The following is a 19,688-nucleotide window of genomic DNA, read 5'->3' as shown; positions in this document are numbered from 1 at the left end:
GCAAAGTGCAAAAATCCACAACTTAAAGTTTTTTAACCACAAATTGGTGAAAATTCAACCTGATGCCCACAAGTGAACCAAACTCCTAAAGCAAAGGTTTCACAGGCATCCTTCATCCTTCTGCTGGGAATGGGAATGCCTGGAGTTACTGGTGAGAGGGTTCAAGTCTATGTGTGCAAAGGAGTGGCTGACACTAAATACATTTAACACACAATACTGACAAAAGCTTGGGGCATATTCAAGGCAAAACCATTAAAGAGACATTAACTCTTTTTTTCCTCTTCTCATATTTACACACATTTCTGCCATCAGAGAATGAAGAGTGACACAAATAGCATGCAAGATAAAAGCTTGATTAAAACAAGAAATTATGACCTGAATTTTATGACCAATGGGTGACAGTTATTCTGTATCTCTGGTACCTTTTACATAGCTTGGGAACATCTTAATGTTGTTTTACTGGCTGAGGCCAACCCAGCAAACCTGTGAGTGACACACATCAACAACCTGTGCTTATTATTGCCCTAAGTATGTACACAAACATCCTGCACGCACAACAGCTCAAACTTGTTTGTGGTTTTTCCTCCCTCATACAAACATACATGAGAGTTTTCCTCCACACCTTTCACTACAGTTTGGAGAAATCTTTCCATGCATTGTCTCAGCAAAGGATGGTGCCAGATTGAGCCACCCTGGAAGCAAAGCCAGCAGCTGCCATTGCCACAGCATTCACTTGAAGCATTTCTAAGGAGGTGTAGAGGGATATATGAACACTGCATTGCTGAACATCACATGAAATGGCTGTGACAGACTCATATCACAGAAAAAAAAAGTGGTTTGAGTTTCACTAGAAACCACTCTCATTCACAAATCAGAAAGTTTGGTAGAACCTCAAAGCACAAAGTGACAGAACAACTCTTGAACTGGTTCCCCTGGCTGGGATTATGACCATGGCAACAGGCTGCTCACCTATCCAGCTGTTACTGGCAACACTTGAGCCACAAGCCCATGGGAAGTGTGTGATTCCAGTCAAATGCTTGTGTGGGGTTTGGTGTTGGTCTTTGTGGTGGTGGTTTTTGGCTGGTTGGTTTAAAAAATCCAACCAAACAACAACAACAACAAAAAACCCAAACCACCCCCACACATGGAGGCACCTTGCAAAGCCAACCTTGCTTCCACAGGGATGCTGAGATCCAATCCATCACCCAGACACAGGCAGCACAAGATGACTCCCAGGCTCAGCCAGGACACAGCTGCAATGTCCAACACAAATCAGCCCAGTTTCTAACTGCATTCAATTCAAGAGACAAGCTGGGATGATTCCTATAATTTCCACATTCCCATTTTTCTCCTCCCTCTTCCCAGTCACTGTACAGACACACAGCTTCACTCTAACTTTCCTAAAAGTTATGCAGCAGCTTCTCCAAATGGTACCTGGGAGCTGAAAGTTTACCTTCAGCAAAATTCCACAGACATTTGCAGAAGCTACTTTGAAAACCTTCTAGTTCAGATGCCAAGAACCACTTGGCAAAGCCTGACAGACATAATTAGAGAGCTTGATTGTTTCAAAGGACATTACCCAAGAAAATTAGTATGTTGCTGTGGTTCTTGCAATAAATTTACAATGGGTTTGGTTGCAGAGGTCTTGCAAGGGTTTTAGCAGACTTTTAATTACAGTATCAGGCCTCAAGTATTTTTCTAGTGCTTGGCAATATGAGATCCTATTATTTCTGCTTGCAATGCACACTCATTCAAAGCTTATCCACAGGCTGACAGCCTAAGAATTCCTAGCACTCTGTAATCCAAAATTTTTGTATCATTTGTGATATACATTAGTGACTTCCAGTAACAGCTGCCCCAGAGACAGCATTTTACAGTGTGATAGTTTAAACCCTTTGGCTCGGTGCTGTATCCTGAAATACACTGCAGGGAGGCTGTAGCTTTTGCTGCAGGTTATGCTGATTTACAGCAGCATTAAGCCAAGCACTCTAACATCCTACAAAGCCAATTTGCCTTTTTGCTCTCTGCTGTATTTCAGATGGGAGCAGGGGAAGTTTGCAGCATCACAGCCCAGAGCTGCCTTTGCTCCAAGGCTGGTGCTATGGGTCCCACCCATTGCCACAGGTATTTGTGCCCTGAGCTCAAAGCTGCTTCTAAAGGTTTGTCCCACAGCCAGGCTCCCAAAAACCACCCTGGGGACAGGAGAGCCCCTCAGCCTGTGCCATCACCCAGCCCTCTGCTACTGGTGAGTCCAGCCTGCCCTGCTCAGCACCTCTGCCACCCCTCAGCATCCCCTCCAAACTAATCCCTCCCTGCAGAGCTCAGGCAAAGATTTACTCCCAAAGACCAATTTCAGTCATTCAGGCTCAGAGAGGTGCAGTAAACAGGGAGCACAATGACCTCTACTCTGTAAGAGTGGAAGTTTTTACAAGAGCCAAGTATTATCATTCATAGATTTATTATAAACTTCAGCATAAATTCATATACAGTACTTTGGATTTTGTAGCTTTCCCTCTAAGATATAACCACACCCTCGTGAAATACTCCCCAGAGCCCTCCTTTACATGAAGGGAAGTATTACTATTCCCATTTTATTTAGGGGAAAGAAAAGAGAGAGAGAACTTGCAAGTCTCAGTTCCCAGACTCTGTGCTGCTCTATAGAATATATATTGAGCATTTAAGGAAACAGTCTTTGTCTTGGGAAAGAGGGTGGAAAACAAAGCCTTATGAATCAGCCAGCTAATAATTAAAAGCAACTAAATCCAGATCACTTTAAGCTGCACATGAGAATCTGAACTTCTCAGATGCTGAATTCCTCTGCCGACCAGAAAAGCCAGGGTCACTTGCCCAGCTGGTCACTATTGTTCTGTCCAATAAAGTTCTGGCAGGAATGCATGTTTAACAAAATACAGAGATTAGGCATAGCAAAGAATGCAGCTCCCCCCTCAGTGTTTAGGTTAGCAGGGTTTGCCATGTTGAAATACTGAAGCTTAAGCATATCAGATTTTCTCTGTCCTGTACTGCTGGTGCCAGTGACAGACACAAGCTGACAGCTCAGTTCTCAGGGGCACTGCCATTTTAGCTCTAAGTTTATTAAAAGCTGCATAGAAAGTTCACCTCAAATCTGCAGTGACCACTAATTAAATCAGTGTTTTCTTGGAGAGATAGAATCACAATTGAGAAAAGCTCTCTGTACCTCCCCACATGGCAGAAACTTTTGAAGGGCAGTTTAAATCAAGCCACAGACTCAAGGGACCAGATTTTGAGAATCTTGCAACAAGGTAGCTCATCTTCAATGGTTTTAGGATAGCCTAAATTTCCAAAAGGAAACTTAGCACCAGTGACTAAATACAGCATCAGAATGGCAATGGCCTTCCTAACATCTGCCATAGCCTGGCTCTGTCTGGCTCTCTGTCAAGAGCTCTTTAGCTCAATTTACAGCAAGGGACAACACAAGACCAGAGCAGGACACAAATGTCACAAGAACAAGTCACACAGATGATCTGACAGAGACCATCAGAGATTTTGCAGGAACACAGCTTTTACTAAGCCAATGCTATGCACAAAGCAGCTCTGATACCTCAAATGGGCCAAGAATTTCTCAGCTCAAAGTAGAATTATATTAAATGGACAGATATTTGAGACTCCTAAGTAGATTTGCAATGGATATAGTCCTTGGAGAACTGCATACAGGGAGGTTATAAATAGCCTGGATTTACCTCAAAGTTAGTGGGTTATATTCAGAGATACCAAGGATTCCTAAGTCCCCCCACAGGGGTATAGTAGCTCATGCTGGGTGAAGCTGTGGTTCATAGGTAGGAAGCATCTAAGATCCTGTTACCATGGCAGTCTCTCCTTTCCTTCTCCCTCCACAGAAAGCTGAAATATAATTTTCTGTCAGAGGCACACAGTAAATCTGGAACAGGTATAGCTGAGATCCAGACCCGCTGACATGCAGATCTAGGTGTTTCTTCTAGGAGAGCCTTTTTGACTCATCCTAGCACAGCAACAGAAACTTATTTTAGCTGGTATTGCTTTCACTGCCACTGAAAATGCAAACAACTCAACATTTGAACAAGATACAGTGATGAGACAAGCAGCCAGACAGCCAACATTGTGCAGGGTTGCGGAAACCAGACAGGTTCTGGGGAAGCACAAGACAGAATCAGGCAAGAAGAAAGCCAGGAAGCCAAGCAACCCAAGGCAGGCACAAGAGAAGTGGCATCAGATGAAAAAGTCTTTTTCTTTAGGGAAAACACAGGCAGAACCTCCCTTGGGTTGAAGTGTTAAATTCATGTGGGGAGAGCTGTCACCCATTGCTGCCTCAAAGGAGGATTTGAAAAAGCTCCCTGTGCTCTGCTGTGTTTACAGCAATAATGAGAGCCTGGAGGAAGGGGTTAGAAACATCTGAGTTTAATAAGGGCTAAGCAGCACACAGCAAAAAGAAATGTCTGCCCTTCCGTTCAGGGCTGCCACACCCCAGCAAGCCCCGGCACCGCGGGCAAGGGGAGCCCAGCGTGGAGACGTGATGTCATCCAGCCCCTCTGCCCCTGCCCTCACCCAGCACAGCAGCTCCAGCCAGGCTCAGAGCTCCCAGCACCACACTCCTGAGCAGCTAAGCAAAGTCCTGCAGGGAAAAAGCTGATTTGGTTGACCCCAGGCACAAAACAAGAAGGGAAGGTTTTGTGTAGCAACTTAACTGAGCAGCTCCATCTCACCAGGTCATCCCAAGAGGGCAAGAGGAGGATTTAGCTCATTTAGCACCTAGGCAGCTGCCTTTTCTTAGTCCTAAACAGCTCTAACATCCAACATGCACAGGGGAAGGGGCATCCTGTTCCCATTTCTTACACAGAAGACCAAGAGCCTCAGTACTCAGGTCCTGCAACTGAATTTGTGCCCTCTTCCTCACAGTCCACCCCAAAACTGTCCTTCCATGGAACAGGCATCTTTCTTGAAACACCTCATCCTATACTACTTTTACAAGGCACACTCTTTCCACATCCTTGGTCCTTTTATTCCAGTAAAAAGTGGAAATCAGGGATCAAGAGTCTTGTCCAAAGAACACACTTTCTCTCCAGAGTGCACACACATACACAGAAGAGGTGGGGGGACATCCAGAAGAAACAGAACTGGACCTGTTCTTAACTCTACAGACTCAGTCTAACTTGGTTACACAACCACATCCAGGGAATACTCCCCTGCCTCATGATTTCACTGCACTGGCATTTCTGAGATGCTCTGAGCAAACACATGCCTGTATGCAGCACAAATGCTGCAGAGAATATCACTTCCACCCAGTTCCTAGGGGCAGAAAAAGTGGAATTTATTAAAAAGACATCTGACTACATAACCTGATGTCAATATTGGACATGGATTGGTCCCTTCTATGCAGTGGTACCTCACTTTAGCTTTAATGTTTTGACAGATGGTTTGTTTGCTCAGCACAAAGGCAGGTGGCTGGATAAGAACAGCCTTACTCAGCTCTGGGAGGATGGACAGGAGACACCAAGCAAACCACAGAGGCAAAGGGAAGAGTCCTGAATAAGAGAATCTCACAGATTGCATCTCTTCTCAGTTTCCAAATTAGCTACTATGATTTTGAGTAGCAGATTCTCTTTCCCAGATAAACTACATCAATATGGAAGAGGAGACTGACCTGTTCCAAACATGAAACATTGTGAAATTGCCTTCAACTTTTGTCTCAGAGGCATCCACTGTGTGAGCCTCTGGGTGAAAGCCATTTCTAGACAGATAGAAGAGGCTTCTTTCTTTGCCAGAAATATGATTTAGAAGTGGATTTAGCCCATCTTTAGAAGTGGAAAAGGAGTCTGAAATCTGAAATAGTTTCCTATTTGTTGGTCCTCCCCAAAATATTCAGCTATTTTCAAACAGCAAGGCCTAAACACTACAGGCAACTCTTCCACCCAAGCATAGTCCTCACTTACACATCTGTTCAATTCCAAGAGGAGGAAAACATTACTTGTCAAAAGCAGCCAAAGCACCTAAACCATGTAATAAATTACACATCAACAAACAACATTTCTCCAAACAAAAGAGGCAAGGAACAAAACCAACAAGGAACAATAAGACAGTTCCTACTCTTGCTGGTTTCTGCAGTATTAAGGACTCTAATTCAGATGAGTGTTACACTGTGCATATTTACACTAAGCAAGAGATTTAGTATTATTCAGCTATACAAAAAGATGAAAAATGTAGGACAGCAACCAAATTAGAAGTATTTGCCTCTTTTCTAATTTGCAGCTACTACCCTCAACAGAATCCTTGTGATATCTAAGTTGGCACAGGCTGGCTGTATGCTCAAAGATTCTAAATAAACATTATGCCTCAGTGGAAGTATATTAAGCACTGTCTAGATCTGCCTAATTAAAAGTGAGTCAAGAGCTTTGTGTATATTTCAGAAATGCAGTTGGATGAATTTTTGTGTAATCCTACAGGAAAGGCATCTATGCTTCATAAATCAGTAAAATTTCCAGACATGCTGGAGGTCTGATGCAGGAAAGGGTCCATGAGTCTGACCCAGAAGACCTAAAGCAATCTTTGCTTTTAGTTCTTAATCATTATCTCAAAGCCATTCTTCATTTTCCCCCTTTATCAAGACACAGCCCAACAAAACTAAGATGTAAGTAAATATTCTGTGATCCCAGTGTCACAGAACTCCTCCCCAAGCAAAGCTGTGACATTTCTAACCTATTTCCACCAGCACTTTAGCACCCTAACAAGCTCAACTTTGAGAAAACTAAAAAATAAGGATTATTGAAAGAAACATTTGTTAATTTATCCAAAGGGAGCACAAGTTCACTGGCACCCATTGTTTTGCCTTTCTGCTCCCTTTGTTTTTCCCCTTGAGCTGGTAAATGAAACCCACCTAAGGGGAAATTATTCACACAAGCAGCTGGAAAGGCAGGACAGTAGATTTCCTACAGGAATACAATTTACTGCAGTAGCTACAATCACATCTGGTATTTCAAAGCCATTCCAGTGTCACCAGACCCTCAGCCTACCATTGGCTCCACTGCTAATTGCATTGCAAAGCCACAGCCCTGAAGCCCACGAGGCAGATGAAGATCATATGGCTGCAGAGCCCAGGGAACAAACACCAGAGAGTTCCAGGGGCTGGTGATGAGCTCAAGACCTTCTGACCTCTTGGTTACCTGGGTCGGGCACTTCAAAGCAGAATTAGAGCAGAGGACTCAGCGTGACACAAATCCCAGTTTGTTTGCTTGACATCCTCACAGTCCAGAGCAAAGCAGGGACCTCAGGCAATGAGCAGACAATTAGGTGATGGAGAGAATGACTCAGAAAGCAAGATCCTGTCACTAAAAGGAGAGAGAAGCACATTTGGCCAATATGTATAGTTTTATATTCCACACCCACTTAAAAGTCATGAGAGGTTCAGAATTTGAGGCTGAAATAAGGTTCAAGTCATCTGTCTCTAGTGAAGAGAGAATTAATAAAAATCCATCAGGAAAACTCTAGATACACATTCTGAAAGCATTCTTACAGACTACATAAATAGGGATACTTATTCATAGATGACCTTTTAATATTAAGAACAGGCTTCTATCACATAAAGACACTCACAGTTACTTAAAAGAACTAAAATCTCACCTGAGAGGCTGGAGGTTGCTACATTTCAGTGCAGTTGTGCTGAGGAGGGTCATTTCCAGCCCAGCACAGATGGAGCTGTAGGACCAGGCACAACACAGGCAGTTATTCTGGACAGAACACATCTGCCTACAGGAGGTCCACACAGACATCTTGGTCTTGAGAGACAGACATCCAAGTGACCTGCTAGGAAACTGGGAGCCTCAAGGAATAATTGACAACATATTTCAAGCACCAACACTTTGGGTTTCTCAGGGAAGCAAGACAAGCTGCAGCACTGGAAAGCTGATGCCTGTTTAAATATCATTCCCACATCAAAGCAGCTCACAGAGCCTGTTTAACTATTCCATGGAATCCATGGCAAAGGGATTTGCCCCTGATATGGAGTAAACCATTGGCAGAGGAGCAACTGGGACCCAGGTCTCACTCTCCTGGGCTGTGCTCTGAGTCACAACATGAAATGACCAAAGGCCACCTGGCCTTCCATGTCAAAGCCTCTGCCAACTAAATATTGCAATAAATTACTTACAGCTATCAGATATTACTTTCCTCTCCATATCCATCCTCAAGAAACATCACTGCTGTAGGAATCACTGGGAATATCTGTGACCAAATGTGCAATTAACAGTATAATGTGGATAAGAATACCTATTTGTACAGCCCTGTTATTTGTAACATCATGGTTCTAATGTTCATTAACAGGAAGACATTTTTAGGCTGAACAGTGTTTTAAAGACCTAACTGCTACAGCTGGAATTGCATCCACCCCAGAGGGCTTTTGTGATGGTACTGTAATGATCCCAGTGAAAAAATTATCATCCTACATTGCTTTTGGGTTCATGTTTTGGGATTTTCTATCAGCCACCTCCAAGTCTCATCCAAAGAGGTTTCTAGTCTAAGCCCTGCATCTATTCTCAGAAGTTTCAGACTCCCACAATTAAGTTCACAAGGACTCAATGTGTGACTAATTAGAAAGTACAGGAAAATAGAATGAGGAGTTGGGAGAGCACCAACCCCAAAGACAACTAACACAGAGGCAGTGTTCCTTGACAACTGAGCTACTTCCAGCATGGGAACAAGCTTCCCTTAACTCAGCTAGCAAAGCTTCTCAGAGCTTGGAGGAAGATTTCTCCTTGGCAGGCAGCCCCTCCATTCTTATGCTTCCAGTAAGGCCCACTTCCCATTCATTGCCTTAACAGCAGCAAGTTCAAAATGCATGCACTGAATGGGAATTTCAAGCTAAATTGAGAGGCTGTTGCAGTCCATACAATGCCAGCAGACACTGCTGCCTGGATTTCAGGCAGCACATCAGAAGTTCAATTCAAGCACATGCAAAGATAGACTGCAAATGTCTTTGGTCTAACAACCAAGACTTGTAAACTGAAGCCAACCAGAAGCTAGAATATTCATTAAAAATAGGGAAACAAAGAATACATCATTACTCCCAAACAAATATTCCATGGCTTCACTTTGAAGAATGTGAATAACAGTAATTTTTTCCTCCAAATTTCCCTTCACCACCACCCCAAGTTTTTACAGTCCTCAGGGCCTTATTTTTTTGGCAGGAAACATGGTCAGCAGTCCTCAGAGCCTCAGGAGCCCATCTCTGAGCCAGCCTGCAACCTAGATACCAAGGGCTGTATCAGCACAAAAGACTCCAGAAAATTCTCCGTTTGGAGAAATACAGCTCTTATAACAAGTTAATTTTTAGAAAATTGATAGCAGATTCCCAAACAGCTCAATCACTTGTTGATCAAAGACAGGAAAAGACAACTGCAGAAAGATGGTGTGTCTTGTATCAAGGAAACCTGTCCACTGTAAGGCATCCCATCAGTGTGTGCTGCAATGTACCAACACCTGGAGCTGCAGCAGGAACTTTCAAGGCTCTGTCCCCGATTATTTTTGGCTCAGAAAAGTGCCAGAAGTCACTGGACAAAGCACACACACTGGGAAGGTTGAAGAAGAGAAAGTGGGAATGGCAATATAGTGCCATTAATACCACTATATGACCATTGTATAAAGCAATCACCTTCCCACCATCTTGTCTGCTCCACAGCCTCTCCAAAGAGGCCAGAAAGTTTCATTGTGATGGAGCTGTTGTTGCTGCACATAATTCAGGTGCTACCAAGATCCCCTGTTTCAATGGCAAAAGGGACAATGAACAACATAAAAACCCATCTATACTAATCTGATCAGTCCTTTAAAAAAGGCTTTGCACCCCTATAGATCAATATCAATGTCAAACTCAGAGCAAAAAGCCTCACTCCTGTCATGGACCATATTAAATCGAGAAAAGTCCAGTTATCCCAACCTGAAACTGCACCCAGCAGGAGACTTCCCTCAAAAGTCCAACACTGTGGCTGGGGAAAGTTTTCCCACACTGATTTTCCCATCAGAAAGTGAAGCTGTTAGACATTTGCCAACAACAAAACTTCACCACTCAAGGGGAAATTAAAACATACAAAGATTGCTTCAACGTGTGATATTTAACTGAGCACTTGAATTTTTCTTTCACAACATCCACTGGTGATTTTTTCCTCCCTTCAGTTTTTTACTTCCCCCTCTGTATTAAACTAGAATGGGAGAGTCTCCCAGGGCAAAGCTCCATCAGACATAAAAAATAAATCTAAAAAATTTACCAGTTTTCCCCAGCATCATTGTTTAGATCAGGTTTATGTGGTTTTACACAACACTTTATAGACTTGGAGAGAGACACATTCCCCTGACAAAGCATCAGCTATCCAAACCATTGAGGCATGGGAAAGCTGTGCAAGAGTGGGAGCTGGGGAAGGTCTTTGGTGAGCAGAGTCCACACTCATGTAAGTGTGGTAGCTCTGAACAAAGATCTGCAGGCTAATAGATATGTAAGACAAATGACATGTGGTTCTCATTGCAGCTCAGGCTTTGGGAAGGGGGTACCTTGGAAGAGATCCAGCTGGGATAGGTTTATCCCATTACTCTCCTATAATTTTCTGCCGTTTCAAACCCTTTGACAGTTGCTGTAGTTTAACATCACACCCCCTGCAGCCCCAGGGCTGTCTGACAGCGCAGCGGACAAAGCCACCTCCCCCCGGGGGGAAATCCGCACCATATGCGAGCCCCGTGCAAGGCACAGGGCTGGTGCCGCCCCTGCTCCTCCGATCCGCCACGGAAATCCACGGAGTCCGAGCATTTTCCCAATCCCCAGCCCAAGTAAGCCGTGCTAACAGAAGCCCTCCTCCACAGCAGCACAACTCACGCAGACTAGGTATTAGCAAGGGAGGAGGAAAAGAGGTAGAGACAGGATGGACGAGCCTTGAATATTAAATCTCAAGTCCCCACTTAAGGGAATGATGGGGGGAAAGAAAAGAAAAAAGTGAAATTCAAGAACAACTGGAATCAGGTTAAGCCACTCTCTTGCTTTATACAGTGCAGCTCATTCATCTGAACAGCTGTTTCACCTCTAGAGAAATACCCAGAGAAAACAGAGGGGAGGGGGAGAAGCCTAAATTGTTTGCTCTACTGAAGCAGTAAGACACAGTAAATCAAACCTGATTTATATTAAGTTTATAAGAAATTGGGTTGAGGTGGGGGGAGAGGAGAAGACTGGGAGGTTTGGATTTAAACAGCTACTTGGAAGTTGCAGCTCTTGAAGAAAGATCTGTAATTTAGGGCTTTCCTTTGTTGAGCTGAACAAGTTTCTCCTCGCAGCCGAGGGCTATAACAGTTCCCTCTGCCGGCATCCCCCGTGTCCCGGCTCGGGAGGTTTTCCTGCTCCGGGACGCGCAGCCCCGCAAAGCCCCTTCCCCTCCCCGAGGGGCTGGGCGCGGCAGGGGGACACTGCGGGTGTCATTTAGCCACGCTCAGCTCCTCGATCCCTGCCCCAGGAGGCGGACACTGCTGCGGGCAGGTAGGGAGCGTCCCGCGCCCCACGGAGGATGCGGGCAGCCCAGCCCAGCCCGGCTGGCCGAGGGGCAGCAGCCCAGCACCCCCTGCACCCTCCGAGGCACCGCTGCCCCGTTTGTCCCCGGGGCCACCGGCGGGGCGCAGCCTCCTGGGCCGGAGGCGGACCCGCTCTTACTCACCGGCGACTGGCGAAGCCGCTGCCCGGCGAGCCGGAGCTCTGCTCTGGGTAGTTGTGCTGCAGGGTTGATGCTGGGAATTGATAGAGGAAGCCAGTGCCCAGGGCGCATCCGTGCAGGCAGCAGCACCAGGACAAGAAAAGAGCGAGCTGCATTTTTGCAAGAACGGGGTTTTCCTACCGCCTCCCTTTTCCCTCTCACACTGCAAGGCAGGCGCAGGGCCACACCGCGCTCCCCCGGCCGGGGTCACGGCGGGATCCCGAGGCACGGAGGAGCCCCGGGAGCGGGGAGCAGGGGCAGGGGTGCCGGGCACAGGGGATGGCCGCTCCGGCTGCCAAAGGGAAGCCCCGACCCTCGGCAAGCCGAGCCCCGGCGGCTGCGGCTGCTGCCCGCGCAGGGGGTCCGGGGCCAGCGCGGCTCGATGCTCCCAGGGCGCACACTCAGCCCCGGATGCCTTTTCAAATTTGGCGAGGTTGGCCCGACTCCGTCAAAGGGGGCGTGGGGCTTCGGCGTTAACCCTTGCCAGGCCTCGCTGCAGACCCCGCTGCCGAGGGGTTCCAGACGAGCCGCGCTCCCGCGGGACACGGAACCCGCGGGGCTGCGCCTTGCCCCGGACACAGCCGGCAACACCCCGAGGGCAGGGAGAGCCCGGGGAGCCCCAGGCCCCACCCAAACCTATCACCGACAGCAGAATCCATGTGTCTCCTCAGTTAACCGAGGGCCAGGTCGAAGGGAACTCACTGCCGAAATACACCAGAGCTGCTGCCTGCTGCCACTAACACAGATAACTTCTGCTGCAGAAGTTACACAGATAAAATCGGAAATAAATAATTTAAAGACATTTCATTCACACGGTAAGCAGTGAGAAACTGATCCTTGCTTTCACCATCCTGCTCATTCTAGCATCACTCAGATGGAGACATGGGTTAGTGGTGAACATGACAGTGCGAGGTTGACTGTTGGACTCAATGATCTTAGAGATCTTTTCCAACCTTCATGAGCCTATGATTCACACACAAGCACTCCCTTTGCCACCACTTCCCACAGACGCCCTTGGTTTATCAGGATGGACCTGAACTTGAAGAGGCAGGAGGAACATTTTTGCAGTTGTAGAAGAACATTTTGCAGTTGTTTGTGGGTGTTTTGCAACATTAACACCCCAAGAAGGAAGGCAGCAGCAAGGCTCCCCCTCAGTACAGCAGCTGAATCTATGTTTAAAACTCTTGTACATCCCCCATTTAGCAACAGTGTCAGGACCATTTTTGCTGGCTCAGTATCCCCTTCCCAGCTCCAGAGGAACCTGGGCTGTTGCAGCTCACTGACTAGGCAAGCTACTTCTCTGCACCAAACACCTCAAGAAGGGATTTAATTTTTAAGATGACACAACTGTCTTTCTAAATTTTTTACCCTCAGATCCTGCAAGCTCTCAACACCCCCTCTGCACCTTCACTGTGCAGTGAGCCAAAGACACCCCTGATGTACCACTGAAATCAAGTCTCTTGCTGGGGTTTTCTAAGGGCCCAGGGCCCCCCCATGGGGCTCTGCAAAGGCAGGGACCCTCTTCCCTCAAGGGCAATACAAACCCTGCAAGACGCTGCAGCTGAAAAAATGTTCCCTACAAGACCCTGGGAAAATGCAGTATCCTGTATCTGGCATTTGCCCCCAGCCACAGGTGAGCAGCTACCCCTGCCCCCACAGTGCCCACCTCCAGAGCCTGCACACAGAGATAAATAGCCCCTGGCTGGAGCCTGGAACCAGACACGTTTAGACTGCAAATGAGGCACCAGGTTTTTAAACAGCCGCTGCCATTAATCACTGAAGCAAATCACACGAGGAGGCAGAGATGCAGTTTGCACTGCAGCTCAGCACAGCCTCCCCAGGCTGCCCCAGAGCCAGAGCTGGGGCAGGCAGTGCACCAGCACTCTGAGCCTAAAAGGACCTAAAAGTTCTGTTCCAGCAACACTGGATGCAAAGCCCACTCAGAAACAGACACTATATATTTACAAAAAGCCCTCAGTGCCTGAAGGATGGACATAACAGGGCCCTCTATCCCCAGGCCTGCAGCCTGAGCACTCTTCCCTTTATGTTCCCCTCACCTCCAGCAAGGGAATGTTTTCCCTTCCCTTCTCTCACCCCTAAAAAGCACACAGCTCCCAGAAAGTCACCCTGGGATGTTCAGCCTTTCAGACATGCTGCTCAGAGTCAGCCCTCAGGAAACCTCTGCTCAGCCTGGCAGGGCAACACAAGAAGAGACTGCTCTTCCCTCTAAGCTGGACTACAGACTACTCCAAATTCAGCCTTCACCTAGGAAAGGAGAGGAACAGCAAAACACTGAGCAGTTCTGTAAGTCCCCCCTTCCCCTCAACCTAGGTGCTCATCCTCAGCTCTGTGTGCACAAAGTTTCTTGCAGCACCAGACTGAGAGTTGAGGGCAGGGTTCAGGGTTTTGTCCCAGTCACACTTCTTTCTCCTGACAGGCTCAGATAGATCATTTATCAATATTTAACAACACCAACCAGCACCAGTGGCTTTCCAACCTGGCCTGGGTTAGATCCTTCAGAAGCTCTTTGTAGTCTTCAGCTCTTAAATTTCCAAAGCATTTTGTTTTCAGCTGCATGGAAAATTTGCTGCTTCAGCCTTCACTGATTTTGCAAGACCCTAGGAGATATTAAACACAGGTGATTAGACAAGACATGATTCTGGGAAATTATGAGAGACATCTGTAGGAAGCAAATGGTCTTCCTATTTCATGAACTGAGAGTGTGGAGACCAGAGGTCAAATGACTTTGCTCAAGACTGCAAAGAGCTAAAGGCAGAGCCAGAAACAGAGCTCACATCTCCAGCCTCCCATTATTTCTGCTGTGTCCCTAACGCACACTTGCTTCTATTCTGTATGGCTGATTTAAAATGAAAATGAAGAATTGACTTCCAAGCTGTTTCTGGAAAGAGAAAAGAAAGGGTGATATTGTCTACTGTAAGGGGAGAATTAAAGATGACATTTCATTTTAGTCCTTTGGATATGTGTAATATAATCAAACACAATAGCAGTAATAAATGAATATTTTTTCTCCCCACGGTGCTTACGAGTGCAACATATTCTAACAATTTCTCAAAACTATGTTGATAAATTGGAAACACAGTGATGGAGGTAACAAAGACAGCCAACAAAAACATAATCCCTTCAATTTATCAGAGGGACTGGCTTTGAGAAGAAAACCCTTGAAATCTGAACAGTCCTGTTCTTATAAACCAAACGTAATATATTTAAAATAGAAAGCTACACTTTTTATGCCTGTTAATTAAAGATTTGCCCAGGCAAGCAGGGCTAAATAAATTATTTGGATGCATTTCACGAATTCTGTTCAAGATAAAAGGGGCAGATGCACACTGGAAAGCCACAATGCAGAGCAGCACTGGGGGAAAGAAGAAAAGAGTAAGGGGCAGGTTTTTATTTAGCAACCCTGTGAACTCTCTGTAATAAAGAAGAAATCCTTGGAGGACTGTCCTCCTGCACTCTGCTCACCTGCTATGCAAATGCCAGCCTTACACTGTCATGTCAGAAGGATAATCCATTGGACAAAAATCATGTGGGCACATGGACTGTGTTTCAACTTCCCAGTCCACTGGGCAAACCTGACTTAAAACATCAGAAACTGTACTGAGAAAATATCTATAATTTATTTAACTATACACACCCTGCATGCAAGCCAATCAATAAATGAAGTGGTGAAAAATAGAGAGAATAAAATGAATAATCAAAGTTTAGTCTGATTTTAGTACAGTTGAAAGGGAAAAACTGGAATGATGCAGCAAAAGAGGGATCTGTGGTACAAAAAGGTAGAAAAGCACTGTTGTAGCTCTAAGCAGACTGCAGCTCCACAACAGAAATGCCATCTCAACTTTTCAGCACCACTTTTATTCCAAAAGTCAGTAATTAGCTGAAAAAGAAAAGTCACAATGTTGTTAGAATCATACCAAACAAATTTTGAAAGGGCAATCTCTAGGATTTTTCAAGTGCACTTTTCATGTGGATACTAAGAAGAGACCAAAGGAAAAGCAGCTTTGTTCTGGTTGATAAAACCTTGAGGAGCTTTAGAATTATGAAGTGTCCTTTTGAAGCTCTAATGAAGTCATTGATAAGATCATCTAAACCCAAAAATAATTTAGATAAACCCCTTCTAGCTTCCCAAAATGCCTAGATCATTGTGATATACAAAGCATTCAAGAAAGATTGGAAAATTGAAAGAGATGGATAAGAGGTTAGCAACAGTAAGAGTTCAAGACCTCTATTATAAATTAAATTATAAGATCACTAAGGTTATTGTAACATGCCTGTTACTGGGGAGTCAAAGAAACCTGAGCCAGACTGAAAATTTTGTGGGACTATGGAAGTTTTTATTCTAAGCCATTGTGAGGACATTTCTTACATTTGACCAGGAATAATTTAATCACAACTCAGAATGGAATAGAATTGAAAAAAGGCTCACTTACACAAGCAGTTTAACATACAGCAAACATGATGGACAGCGTTATTGTGTGAAGCATGAGAAATGAGTCAGAAGTCATGAATGGCAAAATTCATTGACCATAGATGAGACCTTTGCCTGAGTGAAGCACTTGTGTGGGTATTATAAAGTAATACAAGGGATAAAATAACTCAGATTGAAGCATAATTCAGCAGATGGAAAATGTGATGACTCAACTGATCAGCAAGACAATGCCTGTGTCCGGTGGAATTATCCATACTCTGAGCATGATTGTGTCCTGGCAAAAAAGATTGATGTCACCTTTGATGTCAGGCACTGATCTGCACAGGCCAGGGAGTTTGTGGACACTCCCTTGATCCATCAGAATCATCAAGAATGCAGCAGGGGTGCACACAGGTGTGACAATGACAAGGCAGAAATAGCACCAAGGCTATTGCACTCAGACCTGCCAGAGTAGGAACACATCCAGAAGTGGCCAGGCAGGACTGTGAGAGTTACCTAATCCTTCCTCCTCCCAGTAAGGAAAGATCTGTTATACACAGATTATTGTTGGCACAATTTTTTCTGCCTTGTTCTGAAAGACCTCAAGATAGAAAGTCTCCATGGTCATCTGAAAACAAATTTCAATGTTTGTGCTCTGTTCTGGTAGTTTTTCTTAGCATTCAATCTCATTCTGCTTTACTGTAATTTAAGCTCCTAATGGCTTACTTTTTTCATTATGGATGTAGAAAACTATTTATTCTCTCATTGCAGAGTCTTTTAATTCCTCAACATAGCTTTAATAACATTCTTTGTCTTGTAGGAACAAAACAACAGCAGTTTCCTCAGGTCATGTTAGATAGTTCTGCTTCTTTTTGGTATTCTCCTCTGCATTTTCCAACAGGTCTACATCTATTTTATGGTATCCATGACTTATATTTCTGTGGAATACCACTGCCCTGCTGAGGATTTGCCTTTTTGACATCTGTACATCATTGTTAATCCCTGTTCAGTTTGGGATTCTCTACCTTTTCCACAGGACTGCTAGCCTGACATTCCCTCACCCTGTACTTGCTAGTTAAAATGATTCCTGCCAAAGCAAAGTGCCCTGCAGTTGTCCTTAATTAGTTTAATGTAATTTTATTCAGATTATATCACCAATTTGTCAAGATCACTTGAAATTTTAATCCTGCCTTCCAGAACTCTTGCATTCAGTTCCAGCTTTGCCTCATGTACAGATTTAATAAGTATGCTCTCTCTTCCATCTCTGAGGTCACTAAAGAAAACATTGGGAGGTCTGTCTCCCTGTCTGTATCCCCAAATCATGATCCTGTTCATTAACTGTTCATTAAACATCATCCACTCACTGGGGGCTGCCTGCCTGCTTGATGCTGTACAGGACATAAACACTGATATTATAAATTCTCCAGACCACAGAGAATCTTGAACTTTTACAACAAAACAAAGTACTTTGTTACATGCAGTGGGGGCAGCTACCAGAGAGAAGACTGCAATTTTTATTGCAGTCACTGACTATAGGATATCCAGATTCAGCGGGTTCAGCTGATTTGAAAACCTGTCCTGAGTCATGGACTCTCTGAATCTCAGAGAAGGAAGGACTTCCATGAGCAAAGACTGTCTCAGTTTTGTACTCTGCCTCTTAAATCCTTCTACTTTTCCCAGTTTCCCCATGGACAAAGGTTTCTTGACTTGAGGAACCCAGTATGAGTGAGAGTCTGAGTTCCCCTTCTGTATTGTGCAAGTCACAGAAGAGAGAGTGGGCTCACTGCCTTCCTCACAAAACCTAAGGGGTTATGGAAATAAGCACCCTCATCCCAGCTCCTGCATACCCTCACTGTTACCTGCCCTGTAGAACCAACCAGTGTGGATGCAATTGGGGAGACTGGTGTTCCACCCAGCAAATCTGAATGTTTTAGCTATATTTTTACAGCTTCTATTGATTTTTTTAAAATCTCCTAGGAACATTCTCTGTGGGCCATTACAACAAGGACTAACCACAATAGTCTGCTTTTCTTAGCTGGCTTTCACAGGGCCCCTAGAAGTTGGCTTTGGTCCTTCAAAAATTTGTGGGCTGCAAGCTGAAACTTGTTGCACTTGGTCCCATTGTATATGGACCACCACATCCACAGCAAGATCCTGCCCAGCTAAGAGCTGAAATTGCCTCCAGTATTTTCACCCTGGGTGTCTGCAGCTCAGGTGGATTAACAGCAGCCATGTGCTTTCTCAATCTTCTCTCTCCTCTTACCTGCTTACCTCTGTCTTCACTCTGCAAACTCTGTCAGTCAGTGCCTCCCTGCAGCACCCTTGCCCATGCTGGACCCACCACCCAGGCTGCAGGATCTTCCTTTTGCTCCTTGCTGCAGGTGTTTCCCAGAGCCTGCTCCAGTGTGGCTCCCACTGTCTGTGTGTTACTGGCCAGCAGTGACAATGCCACTGTCACTCTCCTGTTTTCCTTACAGTTCCAGGATCACCTTACCCTGCACATCCAGATTCACAGGACCCCTGTGATAGCTGACATCACATATTTATTGGAGCATTCACATGAACCTCTCCCTTCTCTGTCCTCATTCTTTTCCCAAGATCCTATTTTCCAATGTAACTCTTCTTGTTTTCATAAACTTTGTGTCTGTTTCAATGTGATTAATCTCCTTCATTATTTTAAAATCATTTAAAATCACTGCAAGATCTCTTTAAAAACAAGATAATACCAAAGCTCTTCAGTCTTGCTTTATAACTCAAAGCTGAAAGGCACAGTATTACTGTCATTTTCCTTGCTTTATCCCTTAATCATATCCTCCTTAGGTAGAGTGAGCACTACTGAAAAGAGCACTCTCAACAAGAACTCACCAGTGGTTTAGGTAATAACAATAACACCTTTTTGATATATATTCTGTTCTTACTGTAATGCAGCCCAACATCCTGTTCAGTTGTTGGGGTGCTTTTTTTCCCCTACAGCTGTGTGTTAGGCTGGGAACTCTGGGGATTATTCAAAGAGAATATTTGCCAGATTTATCAATTTACCTTTATGACATTTGGGTCTCCTCATTCCAAGGGGAGCAATCACCCAAGCAAACACCAGCACTGTTCAGTGGCACTGCCTTGCTCTTAGCTGGCTCTCTACCCAATCTCCTCTCTTGAACCTGACAGATTCCTCCATGGAAGCAATAAAAAGGCAGCTAAGGTGCTAAATACGAAAGATTGCAGGCATTAAAGGATAAAGTCACTGCAAAGCAACAGGTTCCAAGTATTTCTTGGCTAAGCACACGTACACTAATGCTAGCTTAGGTGTTCACATTGTCAGCAATGGATTCCACACCTAATGGGCTTGGTTTCCAAAATCCATCCCTTTTCCAGGGCCTCGCTTCCATTTTTAAATGACCCAAGCTGGAGCTACTAAATTGTACTTTACTTCTATCCAGCTCCACACACAGAACACAAATCTCTTTTACCACAAGAAATGCTCTTCATCTCTCTGTTTTCTCTTCTGCCTAAGGGAGATCAATCTCTCTACAAAT

At 44.9% G+C, this 19,688-nt stretch overlaps 1 protein-coding gene across 6 annotated transcripts in view; it reads right to left on the bottom strand.

The window, feature by feature from the left end:
- The window catches only part of COL26A1 (collagen type XXVI alpha 1 chain), a 169,741-nt gene extending 157,494 nt beyond the window's left edge, over positions 1–12,247 (bottom strand). For 2 of the 6 annotated variants that reach the window (XM_064729383.1, XM_064729388.1), the window contains exon 1: positions 11,691–12,245. In XM_064729383.1, the coding sequence (XP_064585453.1) occupies positions 11,691–11,842 (152 nt within the window). In that variant the 5' untranslated portion in view covers positions 11,843–12,245. Of the gene's footprint in view, positions 1–11,690 lie in introns of all 6 variants that reach the window. The other 4 variants (XM_064729385.1, XM_064729387.1, XM_064729384.1 and 1 more) reach the window with 3 other exon arrangements.
- Between the last annotated feature and the right edge of the window lie 7,441 nt (positions 12,248–19,688).

This window comes from Zonotrichia leucophrys, chromosome 19 (genome assembly GCF_028769735.1).
Source record: "Zonotrichia leucophrys gambelii isolate GWCS_2022_RI chromosome 19, RI_Zleu_2.0, whole genome shotgun sequence".
Lineage (NCBI taxonomy): Eukaryota > Metazoa > Chordata > Aves > Passeriformes > Passerellidae > Zonotrichia > Zonotrichia leucophrys.
The sequence above is the reverse complement of the archived record's forward strand: the minus strand, read 5'-3'. Positions and strand labels throughout refer to the sequence as shown.